At 36.4% G+C, this 19,868-nt stretch overlaps 2 protein-coding genes across 2 annotated transcripts; both read right to left on the bottom strand.

Annotated features, from left to right (window-relative positions):
* Nucleotides 1-10,573: 10,573 nt before the first annotated feature.
* Nucleotides 10,574-17,734, bottom strand: LOC145910933 (receptor-type tyrosine-protein phosphatase epsilon-like). Its single transcript, XM_082998158.1, has 23 exons — nt 17,666-17,734; nt 17,298-17,529; nt 17,153-17,240; nt 16,851-16,985; nt 16,655-16,792; nt 16,472-16,596; nt 16,268-16,337; nt 16,110-16,195; nt 15,861-16,012; nt 15,425-15,521; nt 14,985-15,058; nt 14,524-14,658; nt 14,230-14,364; nt 13,790-13,932; nt 13,541-13,676; nt 13,259-13,362; nt 12,941-13,053; nt 12,646-12,704; nt 12,389-12,514; nt 12,003-12,143; nt 11,302-11,435; nt 11,097-11,232; nt 10,574-10,901 (listed from the first exon to the last, which is right to left on the bottom strand). The coding sequence occupies exons 1-23, from the start codon at nt 17,732-17,734 to the stop codon at nt 10,830-10,832; spliced, it is 2,700 nt and encodes an 899-aa protein (XP_082854284.1). The 3' UTR covers nt 10,574-10,829.
* A 158-nt stretch (nt 17,735-17,892) lies between these two features.
* On the bottom strand, nt 17,893-19,420 carry LOC145910932 (brevican core protein-like). Its single transcript, XM_082998156.1, has 6 exons — nt 19,289-19,420; nt 18,922-19,230; nt 18,663-18,860; nt 18,471-18,530; nt 18,256-18,399; nt 17,893-18,140 (listed from the first exon to the last, which is right to left on the bottom strand). The coding sequence occupies exons 2-6, from the start codon at nt 19,070-19,072 to the stop codon at nt 17,893-17,895; spliced, it is 801 nt and encodes a 266-aa protein (XP_082854282.1). The 5' UTR covers nt 19,073-19,230; nt 19,289-19,420.
* Nucleotides 19,421-19,868: the final 448 nt, after the last annotated feature.

Here is a 19,868-nt window from a genome sequence, read left to right as displayed (position 1 = left end):
ATCGTTGCTTGGGTTGGGAATAGCACGAATTTCAGGTGTTTTCGAACTTATTCTCGTCCTTCTCCTTCGCACGCAAGTATTATTTGGGCGAATTCATTCGAAACAGAATTAGTACACCGTTAGCTCAAACTCTTACCTGTAGAAGATAATTCCGGCCACAATCAGGATAAGCAATAGGAACACGACACAACTTCCAACTATTATTCCTGTAAAAAAATGCTTGTAACAATTAACTTAACATGCACAAAAATAAAACATGTGATCCAAACTAGAATGTCCATAAATATTTTTTGAGTAGGAAACTTTGTATAAAAACGTTAACCATCTCTGGGTGGAAGCTGTGTGGGTTGAGGTTCTGTATTCTTGCTCATTTTAACAGGTTGACTGGATTTCACAGCAACAGAGCTACCAGTTGCAGTAGTCGATACCACAAAAAAACTGTTGTACAAATCACGAAAATGGACGTTTATTGTAGTTACTCACATATACACACATTTTATACAAACTTGTAGAGCTGGGAGTCGAGTAATGGCTTGTTGGTGCAATTGTAAGTTTCGGGTATAGGTAATGAAAAGTTTATCTTAACTTGACAAGAAGTTTGTTCACCATCGCCAATTGTTTTAGAAATTGAGTTCCCAGTAAATCTATGAAGTATATGAAGTCAATTGCAGTTTCTGCATTTATTACGAAGTAACCAGTACCTTGGTATAGCTATTGCACAATACCACCCAGACTCTTCATCACTAAGAACTTTTTTAAATTGATTCCAGGTTGAAATTCTACTAAATGAACTGTTTTTCTCTTGACCAATGATTAATCCAACGACAAAATAGCAACTAAAAAAGAAATTCATATTTTAGACCAACATTTTAAAAATGATGTGCAAAATTACACTTTTTTGTTATTTTTCCATGTTAGCATGGAAAACAAAAGCCATTGGGCTTACAAAGTTTTAGGTTGTGAAACCAAATGACTTTCATTCAAAATGATTACAGATGAGTACCTAATGGGTCCATTCATTTCATCTGCAGCAAATATAGTTAATGACAGGCCATTAGGCAACTTTGTTGGTGTGGAAATAACATCAGGTTCTGCAAAAAAAAAAAACAGCAAAAGAATATTGCCATGTTAAAAATAGCTTGACTTAAGACTAACCTGTTGGTGGTGCAATACATTGGCCATGAGCTTCAAGATGTAAATCAGTTTTTGAACAACTCAAGACTTGAACAGAAACAGAAACTTTTCGGTTTGGCAACAATTCGAATTCATAGGAATGTGAGGAGTTTCTTATGTTGCCAACTGGGATTTCATCCACAGTCACTTCTTGCCATGAAGCTAGTTGTGTTGAGTTTGATGATACGAGGTTCAATGTACTTTTTTTAAGCTGTACAATAGATTTAATTATTATTGCAGAACACAAGATATTGGATTTTGTTTAATGCATACAAGTGTACAGATACTCTCATGAGACTCAAGTATCTGAGAAATATATTTTGGTTTGTTTACATGTATAGTCCTACCTTTAATCCAGTAACCTTGAAGAAGTTTACATTATTGGGCCACATCCAAGTAATTCTACATTTTTTCATGTTCATTGATAACAAAATATTTTTTAGAATAACACTTGAAGTTGTCAATACAGTTTCAATCGGTGCAGGAAACTTCCACAATTGTGGAAATAGCTTGACCTAGAGTTAAATTGGCATCGACATAAAGCACACAAAAACACCAATTTGTTTGTAGCAAACTGAACCTGTATAATGTAATCTTGCATAGGATGGAGGTCTTTGAGTAATGTTTGATACTCATGATTTGCAGACGATTGCACTGTTTCTGTTTTGTCATACACTGTTTGGATTCCAGTAGATGTGTTAGTCATAATGTTTAGATTAAATGTAAGGCTTCCATTGAAACCGGTCATGTCTCTCCATCTAACAGCAAGTTGGTCGGCTGCACATGTTACAGGACCAGATGGGAGAAATGTAATTGGCAAGGCTAAAATTACAAAAAACTACACTCAACAAATTGTAAAGGTTGTAAAAACTGTAATAATGTGAATGTTCAGCAAAAATGAAAAGTTTCATTATTTTATCGTAAAATGAAAAACCTACCTTCAAACTGACAAATAAAATAGTGGAGTTCATTACAATTAGATGTTTTCCACAAAAACTCAGAATTCACATTTCCATTGTTTGAATAAACAACACACTCATGTGTCCCTGATGATCCAGCATGCCAAGCTTGAAAGGTTGAATCTATTTGATTGAATTGAAATACATTTGAGTTATTTTTGTAGTGAGGCAAACACCTCGCTACTTACTTAGCTGTGTACCATTGACCCAAAAATATTGCCCATTCTGTGATTTTGCTCCTATGTAGGCTGAAAAAGCAATAATAAATTAATTATTGATAAATTTAAAGGCTCAAATCACTTGAGTTAGCATTACTTACTTAACATCACTAAACTAGCCATAACACTAGATGATCAGACTATATGCATAAGACACATACCTGATGAATCAGCTGCAATCCAGTGCCCTGTACTCACATAAAAGTTTGCCCTTTGCTGAACAAACTGATGTATTTGTTGACTTGTAACAATGGCCAGGTGGGAATTTAAACCATATTTCTGACAGTGAGTTTCTCCATCTTGATGACTTTTTTGAGTCGATGAAAACAAATAATAGTTGTGATCAAAATAATCCAAACCTAAACATAAAATTTTGCTTTTAAATTAGATACTTGTGGACTGATGAAATAAGTGATTGTTTACCAAATGTGAAAGAGTTGCTCACGTTGCCATAGGAATTTATAGCATGACATGAAATATTGGCTTGAGGTCCCAAAATTAGAGGATTATAAATAAAAAGTGTTGTTTCCACAGTTTGATAGTTTATCATATGTGAGTAGATATACATTGGCATAGCTTGGTTGGTTGATGTCACACTATTTCCATTAACATTCCAACTAACTGTAGATAAAGGCAAAGAACAGAAAGTGCAAGTGAGATTGAGCTGTTGAGAAAATGGTACAGCTATTGTGTTGCCTGGTAGAGAACTAACAAGTTGTGGAGTGGATTCAACTGTGAAAAAATGAAAATCAGTGGAACAAGTACAAATAACTATGGTATAAAACAAACCATAAACTTGTGCACTTAGTTGGACTTCTTCTGTAACACTTGGAGATCCAACTGTATTAGAGGCTTTGCAAATATAAATTCCTTCATCAGATTTTAATGATTTTTTCAGCACAAGACGTGAAACAACTGAATTAACTCCTGATGTTTGGTTTATTTGGTGTATGAGCAATGAAGCATCAAAGGGAATTGCAGTAAGCCCTCTTAAGATACAAGAGTATATTTTTTATATAAAATAAAAACATCTCCACATGACCAACCTGTACCAGGTGACAGTAGGAACAGTGTATCCACCTGAGATACACTCAATGAAGGCTTGACTTCTGTCAACTCCAACAGTTAGGTTGGAAGTTGATAAAGAAATTTTAGCAGGTACTAAAAAAATATTTACACCAATTACAACAAACTTTGAGAGAAAATAAATGTTTCATTGGCAATATGGGACTACTCCAAACCGCTTACCATAAACCGTAAAGTCGATTGATTGTGCTTCAGGATTAGTTGAAGAATTCATCTTTCCAAACAAGGTCAGAATGTAAATACCCGCATTGGATGGAGATTGAATGCTTATTGAGTGGTTAAATAATTGGGGTTCACCATTCAATGATATCAAGTTGGTTAGAATTGTGCTGTCATTTGTTGCAGTATTGATTGTTGAGATGTTTACTATTTCTTTATACCATGTTTTGCCAGATATGTAAATATTTGTAAAATTGTTGACAACAAAACTTGTCAAATCCAGAATTAACAATTCTATAAAAATAAAATTTAAAAATAAATGTGAGGTAGGCTAGTACAATAAATGCAAAGGCAAATAAGATACCTTTTTGACATATGTAGTATTTTAGTCGAAAATATTTACAATTAACGTCAACCCATTTTCCCACAACATGTTGACCGCCATTTAGTCTTCTAACACCAGCAACACCAACACATTTTTCATCCTCGCGATTTGGTTCATCGGAATTCCAGTTTTCGAAATTTCCATCCAAAGATGAGCTTCCCCATGTGAGTGTATTTCCAGTAGGATTATTTGCATCACACCAATAAGAAGATTTCCACCACTGCTCTTCAACAGAAGCTTCTGTTACGTCAACCAACGATTGTAGGACTTCATCAATAGCACTTTGTATTTGTTCACTCAGAATTTGGACAAGATGTGATCCTGATTGTGCGCATGCTGATGCAGCATCTGGCTTATTGTAGGTATGGTTGAAAAAGTACAACGCATACTTGTCCACTGTAGTAGTTGTAATTAATTCTGCAAAAGATTGAAAAACTCAAGTTTGAATTAGTTGTCAGTAAATTGCAAACCACGATGCTAGATGTCGCTAAAACAAGACCTTAAAATCATAGATACCGTATACATTACTATAATTGTCGTCGGAGTTTGCAATTAGACGTGGAGTAATGCAAGAAGACCCATTTTCCCCTACCCTTTTCATTTTATCAAAAGAATCTCTTGCAAGTTCATTTAAAAAGGCCAACTTTCAAGGCCTTGGAATCAACCAACACGAATTTAAAGTTTCAATGTTTGCGGACGATATAATTGTTTTTTGGAAGGAGCCTTATTTCAAAAATTTAACGTCCAATAATAAAAATTTCTTAGGCGTTCGACATGAAAAAAAGTTGGAAGGGAGACGATATGTTTAGTTGTAGTAGACCAGTGGTTCTCAAACTGTGGTACGCGTACCACTAGTGGGACGCGAGAGCTTTTCAAGTGGTACGCGATTTAGTCTACTCTATACAATTTGCCGCACTTTGCAGATGCCAAAACCGCTGCAAATACATGATGTCGGTTTTCTTTATTGTGTATTTGTGGCGCAATAGTATCAACGTGAAGTTGTTGCACTGTTGAAGAAATTCTGACATCGTGTATTCAACTATGCAACAATTTCACGTTGATACTACTGCGTCACAAATGCACAATAAAGAAATGCAAGCAACTGGTGATGTTGGCTAAATTGTTATTCATTGGTGGTATGTCATAACAGTTATGGTATAGTAATACGGTGGTACGCAGTGTATTAAGAAACAAATGAGCGGTACGTGATTGGAAAAAGTTTGAGAAACACTGTAGTAGACGAAGACGTTTTCCGCGTGATTGACATTAACTTCTTTCCTGCACTAAACTTGAAACGGTTAAAAAAAAATACACGACAATGGGGTGAAACAATTGAAAATCCATTTTTGCAACAAAAACAGGTTGGAAACAATTTGGAATGGGAATGGGAAGGTAGATTCTCCACGATTGGGACGAATTTAACCCTTAATTAAGGCCGGGTCCACACACACGCTTTACGCTGGCGGATTCTTTGTTTGTTTCATTATACGCCGGCGTGCGGGCGTACGCTCGGGACATTGAAACAAACAAAGATTCTGCCGGCGCAAAGCGCGAGTGTGGAGCCGGCCTAAGATCTTTGCGATCCTTTGTAGGAACTTGCAAAAAGTTTTTTAAAACGGTTGGTTTACAACCGAACTATCGACCATTATGGTTCAATGCCCAAGTAAAATACCACGCAAAACCCGGGTTTATGGATACATTCATTGAAGCGGGAATATACGACACAATTGTCTATGGTGGAATATACGACACAATTGTTGATTTTTTGGAATTTATTAGGCTTGTCTTCAAATTTAACTGATTCTAAAAAAACTATTTGGAATTTACTCGGATATAGGCTACATAGTAAAATTTTCTTAAATTGTGCGCTTTTATGTGGCAGATTTGTTATTTACTTTTATAAATTTGTTAATTTTTTAAACAATGTATAGGCTACGTAGCTGTGAATTTTTCATAAGTTAGTGGTGCTTTTTGCTTTTCTACAATGTATTATTGAGGGATCTACTACGCGATTCGCCTAAATCAGTTATTTTCAAAGTGGACGCCAGAGCCCCCGGCGAGCGTTTGTAGGATTGTAGAATACTATATGAAGTTCTATGGTAGGATACAGGCGCTGAGAATAAATGCACAATTTAGTATTTAGTGGTTGCAGGTGTTATGCGATCATGAAGTAAAGTCATGTTTTTAGTGCAAATTATGTTTGAGAAGCTGGTGGTTTTGTTTAGTCAGTTTTGTTGGTCTTTACGTTGATATTGTCTGTATACAAAATCAAAATTAACATATCATGATATTTTTGTCAAAAAAGGGGGGTTTCAAACCACCAAGCTCTTTAGGGGCGGTAATGCAAAAATCAGGAGAAGAACGACACCTCCAAGTCGGTTAAAAATATAGTACTTCGAAGCAGATATTTTCTACCTGTATTCCTACTGGTCAAAAATATGAAGAGTATGTTCTAAAAGTATTTACATGTTTCACTTATTAACTGAGATAATCAACAAACTTATCTAACTAATTTAAAGTTGAAACGAACTTTTCTACTGCGAGAAGTTTATTTTACAAAAATTTGATTACAAAAATACTGCAATCATTTTATTGTTAAATAGTAATTTATGTTAAACGATCACACAAAATGAATGGGTTTTGTTTGTACTTACCTTGCTGAATAGAAGGTTGAAGCAAAGCCGGAAACACGACAAGAATCAACAAAGAAATCATTGGGTTTGAAACAACTTACAACTATAAACTTTTTACGCAAAACACTTAAAAGATAAACATGCAGAGTTGTTTTTAAATATTGACACAGATAAATTGTTGCATTACAGAGGGAATACAATGCAAATATTTTTCTGGTCTGATGTTAACTCTTCTACCAATCCTGAACCCACGACAGCAGTTCTTTGTAGACAGCATGAGTCTATTGTTATTCCTGTGTGTAGAGTCACATCATGAGTGTTTAATTCGTGAATCATCAACTACAAACCTCCTACATGAACTAACAACTCTATAAAACGACGTCATGTTTTATCCGCATAGTTATGTCTAAGATCTTAGGAGTAATTTGAATTGGCCCCCTATGGTTTTTAAGCATCTTTACGAATTAACACTATTGTGGTATTATACGTCAGTATACCTTAATATTCCACGTTGAAGAGTAAAAATGTACTTCCTGAGGCAAAAACTTATGTTAATGCTGTCGCTTACAATGTCCTTGCGGTAAAATCAAATTCAACTGGTTGACTGCGACAAAAACTTTCGCTTGAAAGTACAGCCAGGCTATTAAAAAATTGATAATACCAATGCTTTCAAGTCAACATCGAAGCGTAAAATAGCTGGTGTCAATGCATGGTTCGATGCAGTTCACTCATGAATAATTGTAACATAAAACAGAAAAACATGCGTTTTCACAGAGAACAGTCAAACTTATTGCCATCGATATATGTCTTGCACTCCCAAAGAAAGCTTTATAACCTTATTCAACAAACTAGTTTCGGAATAGAATGACCGAAAGTGTGTAAGACAACGTATATCTGTAACAAACCAATGCAGCGCTTTTTGGCTGTTGAAAATTGGGTTGCATTGAATTCGGTGATTTGTGGTGGTTATCGGCCGCATTATCGTCTTGGTTTTGCTGTCACGGTGATTCTTTTTTTTTCTGTGTACAAAAGAAAATCAGCAGTAAAATGCTCAAACAATTCAAAATATCAAGCGTTTATAGAATTTGCGTGCTGCATGACAAATTAAAAAAAGGTTATTAAAAACTAAAATGAACCACAAATTCCATCGCATTGTAGCGTGCGCAACCAATGCTTACATTTTCTCTTGGGCCGTCAAAAAGCATAGGCAACGACCCGCATGCGACTTAATATGCGCGAACAAAAAATAAAAGGGCTCAGCTGGATGGCCGTCAAAAAGTAAATTGGCTCATCTCGTGTAAAGGAATCATCTGTACTCATTCAGGTACGTGTATGAATAAAGAGCCGGCCTTGCAAACGTAGTATAGGCAAAACCAATTATCCTCAAAGCCAATTTTTGGAATAATGCCAAGTTTTAAGACACGTCACACTTAATACTTCCAAACTGGAGGTGATCTTCCTAAAAATAATGGACTTACAAGAGTTAGGCGTCCCCTCGCAAAAATTTACGCTACAAGAAAATGTCAAAAGTAGACGAGGACTAAGTTTGTGGCACTAATAGTAGTAAAAAAAATGTTTTGGGATAAGACAGCAACAAAGACCATAAAACGTTAAAAGTGGTAGTTTAGTTTAGGATAAATTCATGTCACAAAAATATGGGCCAAAACTTAAAATCATACGTGGGTTAGGTTAATCAGCAGTTTCATGCTTCAACCAGCCATAACAACCCTAGCTAAAATAGTGCAAGGATTTCTCCTAAAGGGACGTCAGTCGTGCTTGACTAAATGCCATTGGCATTGAAGTCATGTCGTCAAGACCAGGGAAGGTCTAAGGTATTCCGACTTAATGACTGGAAATTATATCTGTGTGACCTTGCTACACGAAAGACGTCAGGTCCCTTAACTGCGCCGCGCCTCTGCTGTGCATATGGAGGACTTTCTAAGCAGACAAAATGTTTAGGCTAGGGTCCACAATTCACCATTAAGTAACGTCAAACACATATGCCAAAAATAAAACTAACGTTTTAGTGACATGATTTACTTCAACAAAAGAACCCCTTTATTGAAACAAAAAGAATATAACACACACATACATACATACTGACATAACCATATAGGATAGGCGTTTTACTTGCATATAGTATACTTAGCATAGTATAGTTTCACAGACAAAACATGCTTTAAGAGCAGTTTGACTTTAAACGTAGTGACTTATTAATATTGCGTTAAAACTTATAAATTAAAATTACAGTACCGGGTTATAATTGATGTTCAGTCATTGCGTCCACATCTTTTCTCGCGTCCGTCATGGTAATGGAGAACCATCATCTACCATTCGCCACGAAATTCACACCTAAACAAGTAAAATTTCGTGAGAATCACAAAGTACAATGCAATAGAATATTACCAAAAATAAACGGAACAAACCAACCTGGTAAGAGCAATTGTGATCACGTCGAGCAAGGTCACCAGTGCAGCGTACAAATAGGATTCCCAGTCGCTGCTGTGCTGAAGCTAAAGTCTGTTTGCGTGTTCTTGCTGATATAGACTACTGAATTAAAAGCTCCGTGAACAGACTTCTTTATTAATGGAAACACACGATTGCAATTACGACGTGGCTTAAGTTTAACTTGTTTCAAGCGCGTTTAACACGTGACTGAATTGCAGCGAATTTAACTATTAAAAGAACATGCGAACGTTTACAGCGCGATGGCAAGAATAACGACAGGGCCGAGAGAATACGAGCGACTGAGAGAGACTGGACTAGACTGAAGTGGTTGAAGGATTACGAAATGAGCGTTTTATAACAAAGTGTCAAAAAAAATGTGTTGTCCAGCAGGATGCCAGAAAGCCTGTGGGAGCTCCTGCAGGAAAGCTTAACACCGTCTGCAGTCTTCGGTCCGTATGTGTTCCAAATGTGTAAAGGAATAAGTAGGGAAACATGCGTGTTGCTACAGTATTTACATTTTTTACTCATTGACTGCGATAAACAACATCACAAACTTATCAAGCCAACTTAAAGTTGAAACGAACTTTTCTCCTGAGTGAAGTTTATTTTCCAAAACTTTAATCACAAAAATACTGCAGTCATTTTATTGTTAAATGGTATTAATTACGTAAACAATCACATTAATTTTTTGGATTTTGTTTGTACTTACCTTGTTCAATAGAAGGTTGAAGCAAAGCCGAAAACACGACAAGAATCAACCAAGAAATCATTGGGTTTGTAACAACTTACTACTATAAACTTTTTACGCAAAACACTACAAGATAAACATGCAGAGATGTTAATAAATATTGACACAGATAAATTGTTGTATTACAGAAGGGAATACAATGTTTACAACAGTTGCAACTATTATTCTGGTCTGATGTTAACTCTTTTACCAATCCTGAACCCACGACAGCAGTTCTTTGTAGACAGCATGAGTCAATTGTTATTCCTGTGTGTGGAGCCACATCATGAGTGTTCAATTCGTGAACCATCAACTACAAACCTCCTACATGAACTAACCACTCTATAAAACGACGTCATGTTTTATCCGCAGTCACGACGAGCCTAAAATCTTTGGAGCAATCATAATCCGACCCTGGATCTCATGTTTGCTATCACCTATACAATTTTTGGGTAATGTCAGTACCCCTGTTCTGTAGGTCAAGTAGTTTAAACGGACTTCCCCTGAGGAGAAAACTTGTGTCAATGTCCCTGTGTTAAGACGGAATCAACTGGTTGGCCGCGGCCAGTTTAATAGGCAACGGTTGTTGTATTCATCTACCATCTTACTGTTACCCCCACAGGCCCACCACGTGATCTACATCTATTTAGTTACTTTTTTGTTTGCGGTAATTTAGTGAATGTATTTTTACCAGAACCCCATCTGTTTATTATGTATTGTATAAATGAAGCGTAAAAAAGAATCGCAAACATTCAATATCAAACAAAAAATACAAAAATGACAGGTTTGTTGGGCGTCGTTGTTATGGCAGAGAAGATTGTACACCTAGTGTACATATTTTTAACACACAGATGCATTGCAAGTAAAATTTATTGAAAATCATACTTCTTAAACTTAAGGATGCGATTATTTCATGAACACTTCACTAAATACATTAAAGGAAACAAGCATAATACAACCTGAGACAAACAAACATTTACATAAAGGATTTTTATAAAAAAAAGATTGATTTGTGGCTCATTGGATTCTTGTATCTGAACGTCACAGGTTGGCGTAGATACTTTGAGAGGAGAGGTGACTTTCCATAGCTTTGTACAACATCCGATATTCATCCTAAAAAAAGATTTTTTTATTGAAGTAATCTAAGGAAATAACAAGTGCAACACATTTAAACTTCCACATTCACATTTCACTCACGTCATGCCTCTACTAAATATTTACAAAGTTATAATTACGTTTTATTGACAACGTGCAAACCATTACGAAACTGTATTGGGATAAAATGGACCAGATGAATTTTTATTTTACCTGAGTTCGAACCATGAGTGGCCTCATATCCCGTAAATCTTTGACAGTTCGGAAAATATCGATCCTATGTTCGATTCTACATCGGTCCACGAGGTTGGAGAGAGCACAGAAGACCCCGGATAAACCAGCTCCATCTCTACATGAACAACACACTTGTGATAAATATTGACAAGCAATAATGTTACTGTGGGGACAACCGCAATACCTGCAATGTACAACAATCGGACGACTGTCTTGCCTCATCGAGTGCGCTTCTCCAACCAGCTGAATTAAACGATCAATCATCACACTTTCCTCACCCAGGTTTGCCATGTCACATTGTAGATGCGTCACTGTTCTCTGTTATATAGACAGGTATTTTTTCAACTAGCACAAATACCCAACCTAGACCTGTTCAGGCACATGCTGTGGGTTCCGTATTAACCGATTAACAGTTGTTCTTTTTTGGTCTAGTTAATAATTACGTGACAATTTCTCATGATAATCTGCCAACTTCGTTATGTTGTTGGACACAACAAGATTCCCATCTGCGGAAATCTAAATCGGGAAATGGAACTTACATGCTTACATCACTTAGTTGCACTTAATTGTGATTTGAGGATAATGTTTATGATGTAAATTATCCGATCGCTTGAGCATGCAACAAAAACTTTACACATTGTTTAGGTTTCCCGACAAAAACCGGTAGTTGTAAAAAACTGACCGACTTTTTGCTGCCAAAATTATCCCCGCTTAGATCAGCGGGTATATGCGCTATTATGATACAACATTAACAGCAGTCAAAATATAAAACCGATCTTCGCTTGTGGTTTGCCACTGGTTAAAAAAATCCTTCCGAAGTCGACATCAGCCATACAGTTGCGTTTCACTGCTGCATGGTTGATTGACATGTGAATTATTATTTACCGATCCGTCGGAGTTTTCGACAAAAATGTCGCGACTCTGAATATCCGGTGTCGATTCATTCTTCGTTGTCATGGTAACCTTCAAGCCGCTAAATTCAAGTTGAGAGTTGACGACGTCCGTCCAATACTGGACACTTGATCCCTGTTTTAAACCAATGTACGGCGAGTAAGAAAAAAACGCGCATATAGAATTAACGTTTACGACTGAAGATGTCATTACGTTAGAACTTGATTACGACATGAGCCAACATAACAACAATATTTTACTGCGACCGGCGCCCTCGTTGAAAATACCATTAACAATTAGCAAATCGGTGCGGACAAGAACGGAACAACTAAGTTCTAATTGTATTCGAACAATTTGGATTCGTTAAATGATTCATTTACTTTGTCTGTATACGTAAGCATGACGATCCCAGCCACGTTGTAAGATGAAACCATCTGCCAGAAGATTTCAGCGTTTTGCGAAGTTGGACCTTGTGTTACGATGAAGGCGTTGGTCCCGTCATAACCCTGTAGCACAAAAATATGCGGTATTAGGGCTTGCCATCGAATTACAACACGTATTAGTCAAAAATACGTTTCATCCAATAAACTATTTTGTGTGCGATTTCATTCAACAACGTAGTATAGCAAAAGTTTACTTGTATGAGCGAAGCATTGATGAAAGAGTCATCACTAAGTTCCACCATCGAACGATCATCTGTAAAACACCAACACTCGTTTATACAATCCTTGTCATACAATTTTTAGGCAAACAACAGGAGATTAATCAAATTTTCACTGACGCTACTGCTATACCAGTAAGTTTTTAGTTTTGGCTTTCTGCATTTTTTCGCATTTTTGAAATTAAATAGAGAAATACTAAATCCAATTAGAATGAGAGGTGGAAAACGTCTGACTCATTAATTTTTCACATAACCGTGCATAGCAACCCACATGGCAACACGGTGTTGTCGCGACTTGATGTGATGTTGGAAGTTTGTTGAGCAATAGATTGATTTCTGTCAATGGGAGAAACCGCATCCAACAACTTGAATTCAGTCTCCAACCTGAAAAAAGGGCTTTAAAAATTGACCCTAACTTAAAAAGCCTCAATGTAAGGATTTGTATTGTGTTGTTTGATAATGATATACGTATCAATGAAGTATAGTAATGTATGCAAAATCAAATAATATTCAGGAAAACAGACAGACAATTGACATCACGTTAAGTCTTTTGCCAACGCATAATAAATGTGGAATAAAAAACGCTGACCTTTCATCTCCATAACTTTGCTGAGCAAACTGGTCACATGACATGTCGGTAATCCCCATCAGGTGAATTTCCACGAGCACTTTGTGGACAAGAGCGTACTGAGTCTACGAAACATACAAGCGTTTCAACGTCAACTACATACAACGTGTCTGTGGCAAACCTGCAGTTTAGAAGTGAAGAAAATATGCAAATACGAGAGAAATATGTAAGGCTACACCTATACTTTTGTTTCCAGGATTTGCGAGGCGGTTATTGTGTGGGGTGAATTGGATTCTCACTTACAAGGTTTTGAACCATGTCGCATCTCTGCTTCCTCATATTCAGCACAGCAGTAAACACGTCGACCCTTTCTTCTGCCGACATTTGCTCCTGCAGAATGTCCAAGGCAATGTAGGTTCCTGTTCTTCCCACTCCAGCACTTTAAACAATATAAGAAGGGTTTTAAACAGTTTTTGCAACAAGAACAACATGAAGAACTGTTTACCAAATTTTTTTTTTTTTTAAATGTGATCATTTAAAGTTCATCTATACCTGCAATGGACAAGAACCGGAAAATCATCCTCGCCCTGGCTTTCTTCTACCACTTGGTGGAGCCGGAGAAGCGGAGTTGTGCAAACGGGAACCCCGTGGTCGGGCCAGGACGAGTAGTGGCACTGAGTCACCACGCGGTATTGCTGTACACAAATACACGTTACACTCTTGTTGATGAGTCAACCTTGTTGTTAATTAGGTGTGACTCAAGTTTGTCTCAATGGCGGAAATGCGCATGTCTCTGTGTGTGTCCTTTCCAACAAATGAATATTAATCATGCATAATCGCGTTATGTTAGGTTTATGGGTAAATGCTATCCATGTGGGCGGTAATTTAAACACCGGTTTGTTTTATCCATAAGCCTACATTACAACATCTTATCACTAAACCCCTGAGCTCATACAGTGGGTACGAATCTGAATACACACAAACACTTTTACCGACTCGTCGCTCCGAAGTAGGGAGAATGTGCGAATGTCGTAGCTTCCAAAACTTTCGTCTTGTGTTGTTTTAACAGAGAATTTCCCATATTGGACATCTTCGTTCACTTCAGGCCAATATTTCTCACATTTATGCTGTAAGAAATATACAATAACGTATGATTTAAGTTAAACTGACCAAAAGGTACACATTACATTTCATTTACGATTCACACAGTACACAATGAAGTATCTAAGTGTTGTCGCGTAAATCTTAATTTGTATGCGGCCAAGAATTGAATAAGGCCATCTCACTTTGCCGTTTTCCCAGATGTTGGTTAGCATGACGATAACCTTGCAGTTATTTTCCCATATCATCTGCCAGAAGTGTTCGGTGGTTGTGAACACAGGGGCCTGAGCGGCGATGAATTTAACGTTGCCAGAGTAACCCTAAACAAGGCAGTGGTTTAAAGTAGTTAGAAACTGTATGTTTAGTAGCTAAGGTTGTATGAGTGTTTCGAAAAAGTGCAAGCACAAATTTTGTCTGCGGGCGTATTTTACACAGCATTGTAGAGGATCTAAATACACTAACAAATGTGTAGGCCCCTGGAAATAATAAACATTGAAGTTACGTCATAGCAAGGTGTCCCGGTACGTAAGCCAAATATACACAAACCAACACTGGCATGAACTGTTTTCGTCACGGGTATGACGCACATCACATGTTAAGGAATAATAAACAGCATTCCTAGCGACCAAGGGAAGTCAATACTTACTGTGACAAAAGACGCGTTAATGTAGTCGTTGCTCTCAACCTCTTCCGTCTCCAGTTCCACGCGGTTGAAGTTATCTGCGGAGTAAGATCAATATTTACCAATCCTCTGATGTTTTTGTATGGATTGTTATGTTAACGCGATAAACTGTTGAGACCCATGACGTCAGTAATACGTTGCATGGTTGGACGCTATTAGGGAAATTACGTTTCTAAATACAAATAAACACATAAATTTACACCCATAATCAACCACAAACACATAAATTGGGAAATTTGATCGTGGTCAGGCAGAAGTAGAACACCAACTGTAGTTTTCCTAATAAAATTACATTTGCTACCTTCATTTTTTTCGATTCTAAAACCTTAAAAATGAATGATAGGTTGCGTTTCAATGATAGGTTGAAACATAAAACAAACAACCTTACATATATATGGCCTTACATGGGACGATGTTTTTGTATCTGTTTCGGTCCCTGTTGTGATTTTCTTTTGCAACGGTTTGATCCAAAGCGATTTGATCCGAAGCTTTCTTCAATTCCTGCAGAAAGAGAAACACACGCGTTAACATTGTTTGCATCCGAGCTAGAGGTTTACATTTAAAATATTACAGGTGCTTGGCTATAGTAAATCCATATCTTTAGATTTTCTTGCGCGTGTATACAGAACTACAAGAAATTACACACCTATGGATTTTAAGCATCCTGCTACGATGAATTAACAATAAATTTCATGAAAAAATGGCAACTTTTAGAACATATCTAATTCACGGGACCTGACCGTGCGCGAGCGCGTTTTTTTGGTGACGTTGCATGTTGCATTTAGGCTTTACTACACGTTGTCGTATGATATAGAGTTATGACCATTTTCTTGTAAATACCTCATACTGTGATTTCAACATTGTGCAATCACTCGTGTAGTTGTCATACGTTCTGAGTAATTGGTTGAGTGCGATGGAATGATCTAAACCTACATTGGCGTATGCAATAAACCCAGTGTTAGCGTACGCCGCTTCCTCCTCTACTGGCAAGTCTGCATTACACAAAGAAGCGGGGGTGTTTAACAATAAATACAACAACATACCAATGTTTTTTTGTATGGAAGAAATATTTTTTTCGCAACTTCAAACCTTGATCGAGGTTTATTACATCGTTGCTTGGGTTGGGAATAGCACGAATTTCAGGTGTTTTCGAACTTTTTCGGGTATTCCTTCTCCTTCGCACGCAAGTATTATTTGGGCAAATTCATTCGAAACAGAATTAGTACACCGTTAGCTCAAACTCTTACCTGTAGAATATAATTCCGGCAACAATCAGGATAAGCAATAGGAACACGACACAACTTCCAACTATTATTCCTGTAATAAAATGCTTGTAACGATTAACTTAACATGCACAAAAATAAAACATGTGATCCAAACTAGAATGTCCATAAATATTTTTTGAGTAGCAAACTTTGTATAAAAACGTTAACCAGCGACAAATATCCTACCTATTGGCGAATCTCTGGGTGGAAGTTGTGTGGGTTGAGGTTCTGTGTTCTTGCTCATTTTAACAGGTTGACTGGATTTCACAGCAACAGAGCTACCAGTTGCAGTTGTGGATACCACGAAAAAACTGTTGTACAAAATCAATAAATGCTGGTTTATTGTAGTTACAAAACATGCATACAAACTTGTAAAGTTTTGTGATGTTTAATGGCTTGTTGGTGCAATTGTAAGTTTCGGATACAGGTAATGAAAAGTTTATCTTAACTTGACAAGAAGTTTGTTCACCATCACCAATTGTTTTAGAAATTGAGTTCCCAATAAATCTATGAAGTATATTAAGTCAATTGCAATTCCTTACATTTATTATGAAGTATCCAGTACCTTGGTATAGCTATTGCACAATACCACCCAGACTCTACATCACTAAGAACTTTTTTAAATTGATTCCAGGTTGAAATTCTACTAAATGAACTGTTTTTCTCTTGACCAATGATCAATCCAACGACAAAATAGCAACTTAAAAAGAAATTAATATTTTGGAACAACAATTTAAAAATGATGTGCAAAATTACACTGTTATGCTATTTTTCAACGTTAGCATGGAAAACAAAAGCCATCGGGCTTACAAAGTTTTAGGTTGTGAAAATAAATGACTTTCATTCAAAATGATTACAGATGAGTACCTAATGGGTCCATTCATTTCATCTGCAGCAAATATAGTTAATGACAGGCCATTAGGCAACTTTGTTGGTGTGGAAATAACATCAGGTTCTGCAAAAAACAACAAAGAATATTGCTAAGTTAAAAATTGCTTGATTTCAGACTAACCTGTTGGTGGTGCAATACATTGGCCGTGAGCTACAACATGTAAATCAGTTTTTGAACAACTCAAGACTTGAACAGAAACAGAAACTTTTTGGTTTGGCAACACTTCAAACTCATAGGAATGTGAGGAGTTGCTTATGTTGCTGACTGGGATTTCATCCACAGTCACTTCTTGCCATGAAGCTAGTTGTGTTGAGTTTGATGATAAGAGGTTCAATGTAATTGTTTTTTTAAGCTGTACAATAGATTTAATTATTATTGCAGAACACAAGATATTGGATTTTGTTTAATGCATACAAGTGTACAGATACTCTCATGAGACTCAAGTATCTGAGAAATATATTTTGGTTTGTTTTAATGTATAGCCCTACCTTTACTCCAGTAACCTTGATTGAGTTTACATTATTTGGCCACATCCAAGTAATTCTACATTTTTTCATGTTCATTGATAACAAAATATTTTTTAGAATAACACTTGAAGTTGTCAATACAGTTTCAATCGGTGCAGGAAACTTCCACAATTGTGGAAATAGCTTGACCTAGAGTTAAATTGGCATCGACATAAAGCACACAGAAACACCAATTTGTTTGTAGCAAACTAAACCTGTATGATGTAATCTTGCATAGGATGGAGGTCTTTTAGTAATGTGTGATACTCATGATTTACAGATGACTGCACTGTTTCTGTTTTGTCGTACACTGTTTGAATTCCAGCAGATGTGTTAGTCACAACGTTTAGATTAAATGTAAGGTTTCCAATGAAACCTGTCATATCTCTCCATCTAACAGCATGTTGGTTGGCTGCACATGCTACAGGTCCAGATGGAAGAAATGTAATTGGCAAGGCTAAAATTACAAAAAACTACAATCAACAAATTGTAATGGTTGTAAAAACTGTAATAACGTGAATGTTCAATAAAAATAAAATTTTCATTATTTTATCATGAAAACAAAAACCTACCTTTAAACTGACAAATATAATAGTGGAGTTCATTACAATTGGATGTTTTCCACAAAAACTCAGAATTCACATTTCCATTGTTTGAATAAACAACACACTCATGTGTCCCTGATGATCCAGTATGCCAAGCCTGAAAGGTTGAATCTATTTGATTGAATTAAAATACATTTGAGTTAAACATAATTTTGTAGTGAGGCAAACACCTCGCTACTTACTTAGCTGTGTACCATTGACCCAAAAAAATTGCCCATTTTGTGTTTTTGCTCCTATGTATGCTGTAAAAGCAATTGTAAAAAAAATATTGATGAATTTATTATGCTTAAATCACTTGAGTTAGCATTACTTACTTAACATTACTATACTAGCCATAACACTAGATGATCAGACTATAGGCACAAGACACATACCTGACGAATCTGCTGCAATCCAGTGCCCTGCACTCGCATAAAATTTCGCCCTTTGCTGAACAAACTTATGAATTTGTTGACTTGTAACAATAGCCAGGTGGGAATTTAAACCATATTTCTGACAGTGAGTTTCTCCATCTTGATAATTTTTTCGAGTCGATGAAAACAAATAATAGTTGTGATCAAAATAGTCCAAACCTAAACATAAAATTTTGCTTTTAAATTAGATACTTGTGGACACATGAAGTTGATTGCTTACCAAACGTGAAAAAGTTGCTCACGTCGCCATAGGAATTGATAGCATGACATGAAATATTGGCTTGAGGGCCCAAAATTAGAGGATTATAAATAAAAAGTGTTGTTTCTACAGTTTGGTAATTTTTCTTATGCGAGTAGATATACATTGGCATAGCTTGGTTGCTTGATGTCACACTATTTCCATTAACATTCCAACTAACTGTAGATAAAGGCAAAGAACAAAAAGTGCAAGTGAAATTGAGCTGTTGAGAAAATAGTAAAGCTGTTGTGTTCCCTGGTAGAGAACTAACAAGTTGTGGAGTGGATTCAACTGTGAACAAATGACAAATCAGTGAATTAAGTACATATAACTATGGTATAAAACATACCATAAACTTGTGAACTTAGTTGCACTTCTTCTATAACATTTTGAGGCCCAACTGTATTAGAGGCTTTGCAAATATAAATTCCTTCGTCAGATTTTGATGCATTTTTCAGAACAAGACGTGAAACCACTGAATTAACTCCTGATGTTTGGGTTGTTTGGTGTATGAGCAATGAAGCATCAAAGGAAATTGGAGTATTTCCTCTATATAGTAGCATATTTTTATATAAAATAAAAACCTATCCACATGACTAACCTGTACCAAGTGACAGTAGGAACAGTGTATCCACCTGAGATACAGTCAATGAAGGCTCCACTTCTGTCAACTCCAACAGTTAGGTTGGAAGTTGATAAAGAAATATTGGCAGGTACTAATAAAATATTTACACCAATTACAACTAAAACCTTGAGAGAAAATACATGTTTCATTTGCAATACGGGACTACTCCAACACACTTACCATAAACTGTAAAGTGGATTGATTGCGCTTCAGGATTAGTTGAAGAACTCATCTTTCCAAACAAGGTCAAAATGTAAATACCAGCATTAGATGGCGATTGAATGCTTATTGAATAGGCAAATGA

Source organism: Ascidia mentula, chromosome 8, assembly GCF_947561715.1.
Source record: "Ascidia mentula chromosome 8, kaAscMent1.1, whole genome shotgun sequence".
Lineage (NCBI taxonomy): Eukaryota > Metazoa > Chordata > Ascidiacea > Phlebobranchia > Ascidiidae > Ascidia > Ascidia mentula.
This window is presented reverse-complemented; position numbering and strand designations above follow the sequence as displayed.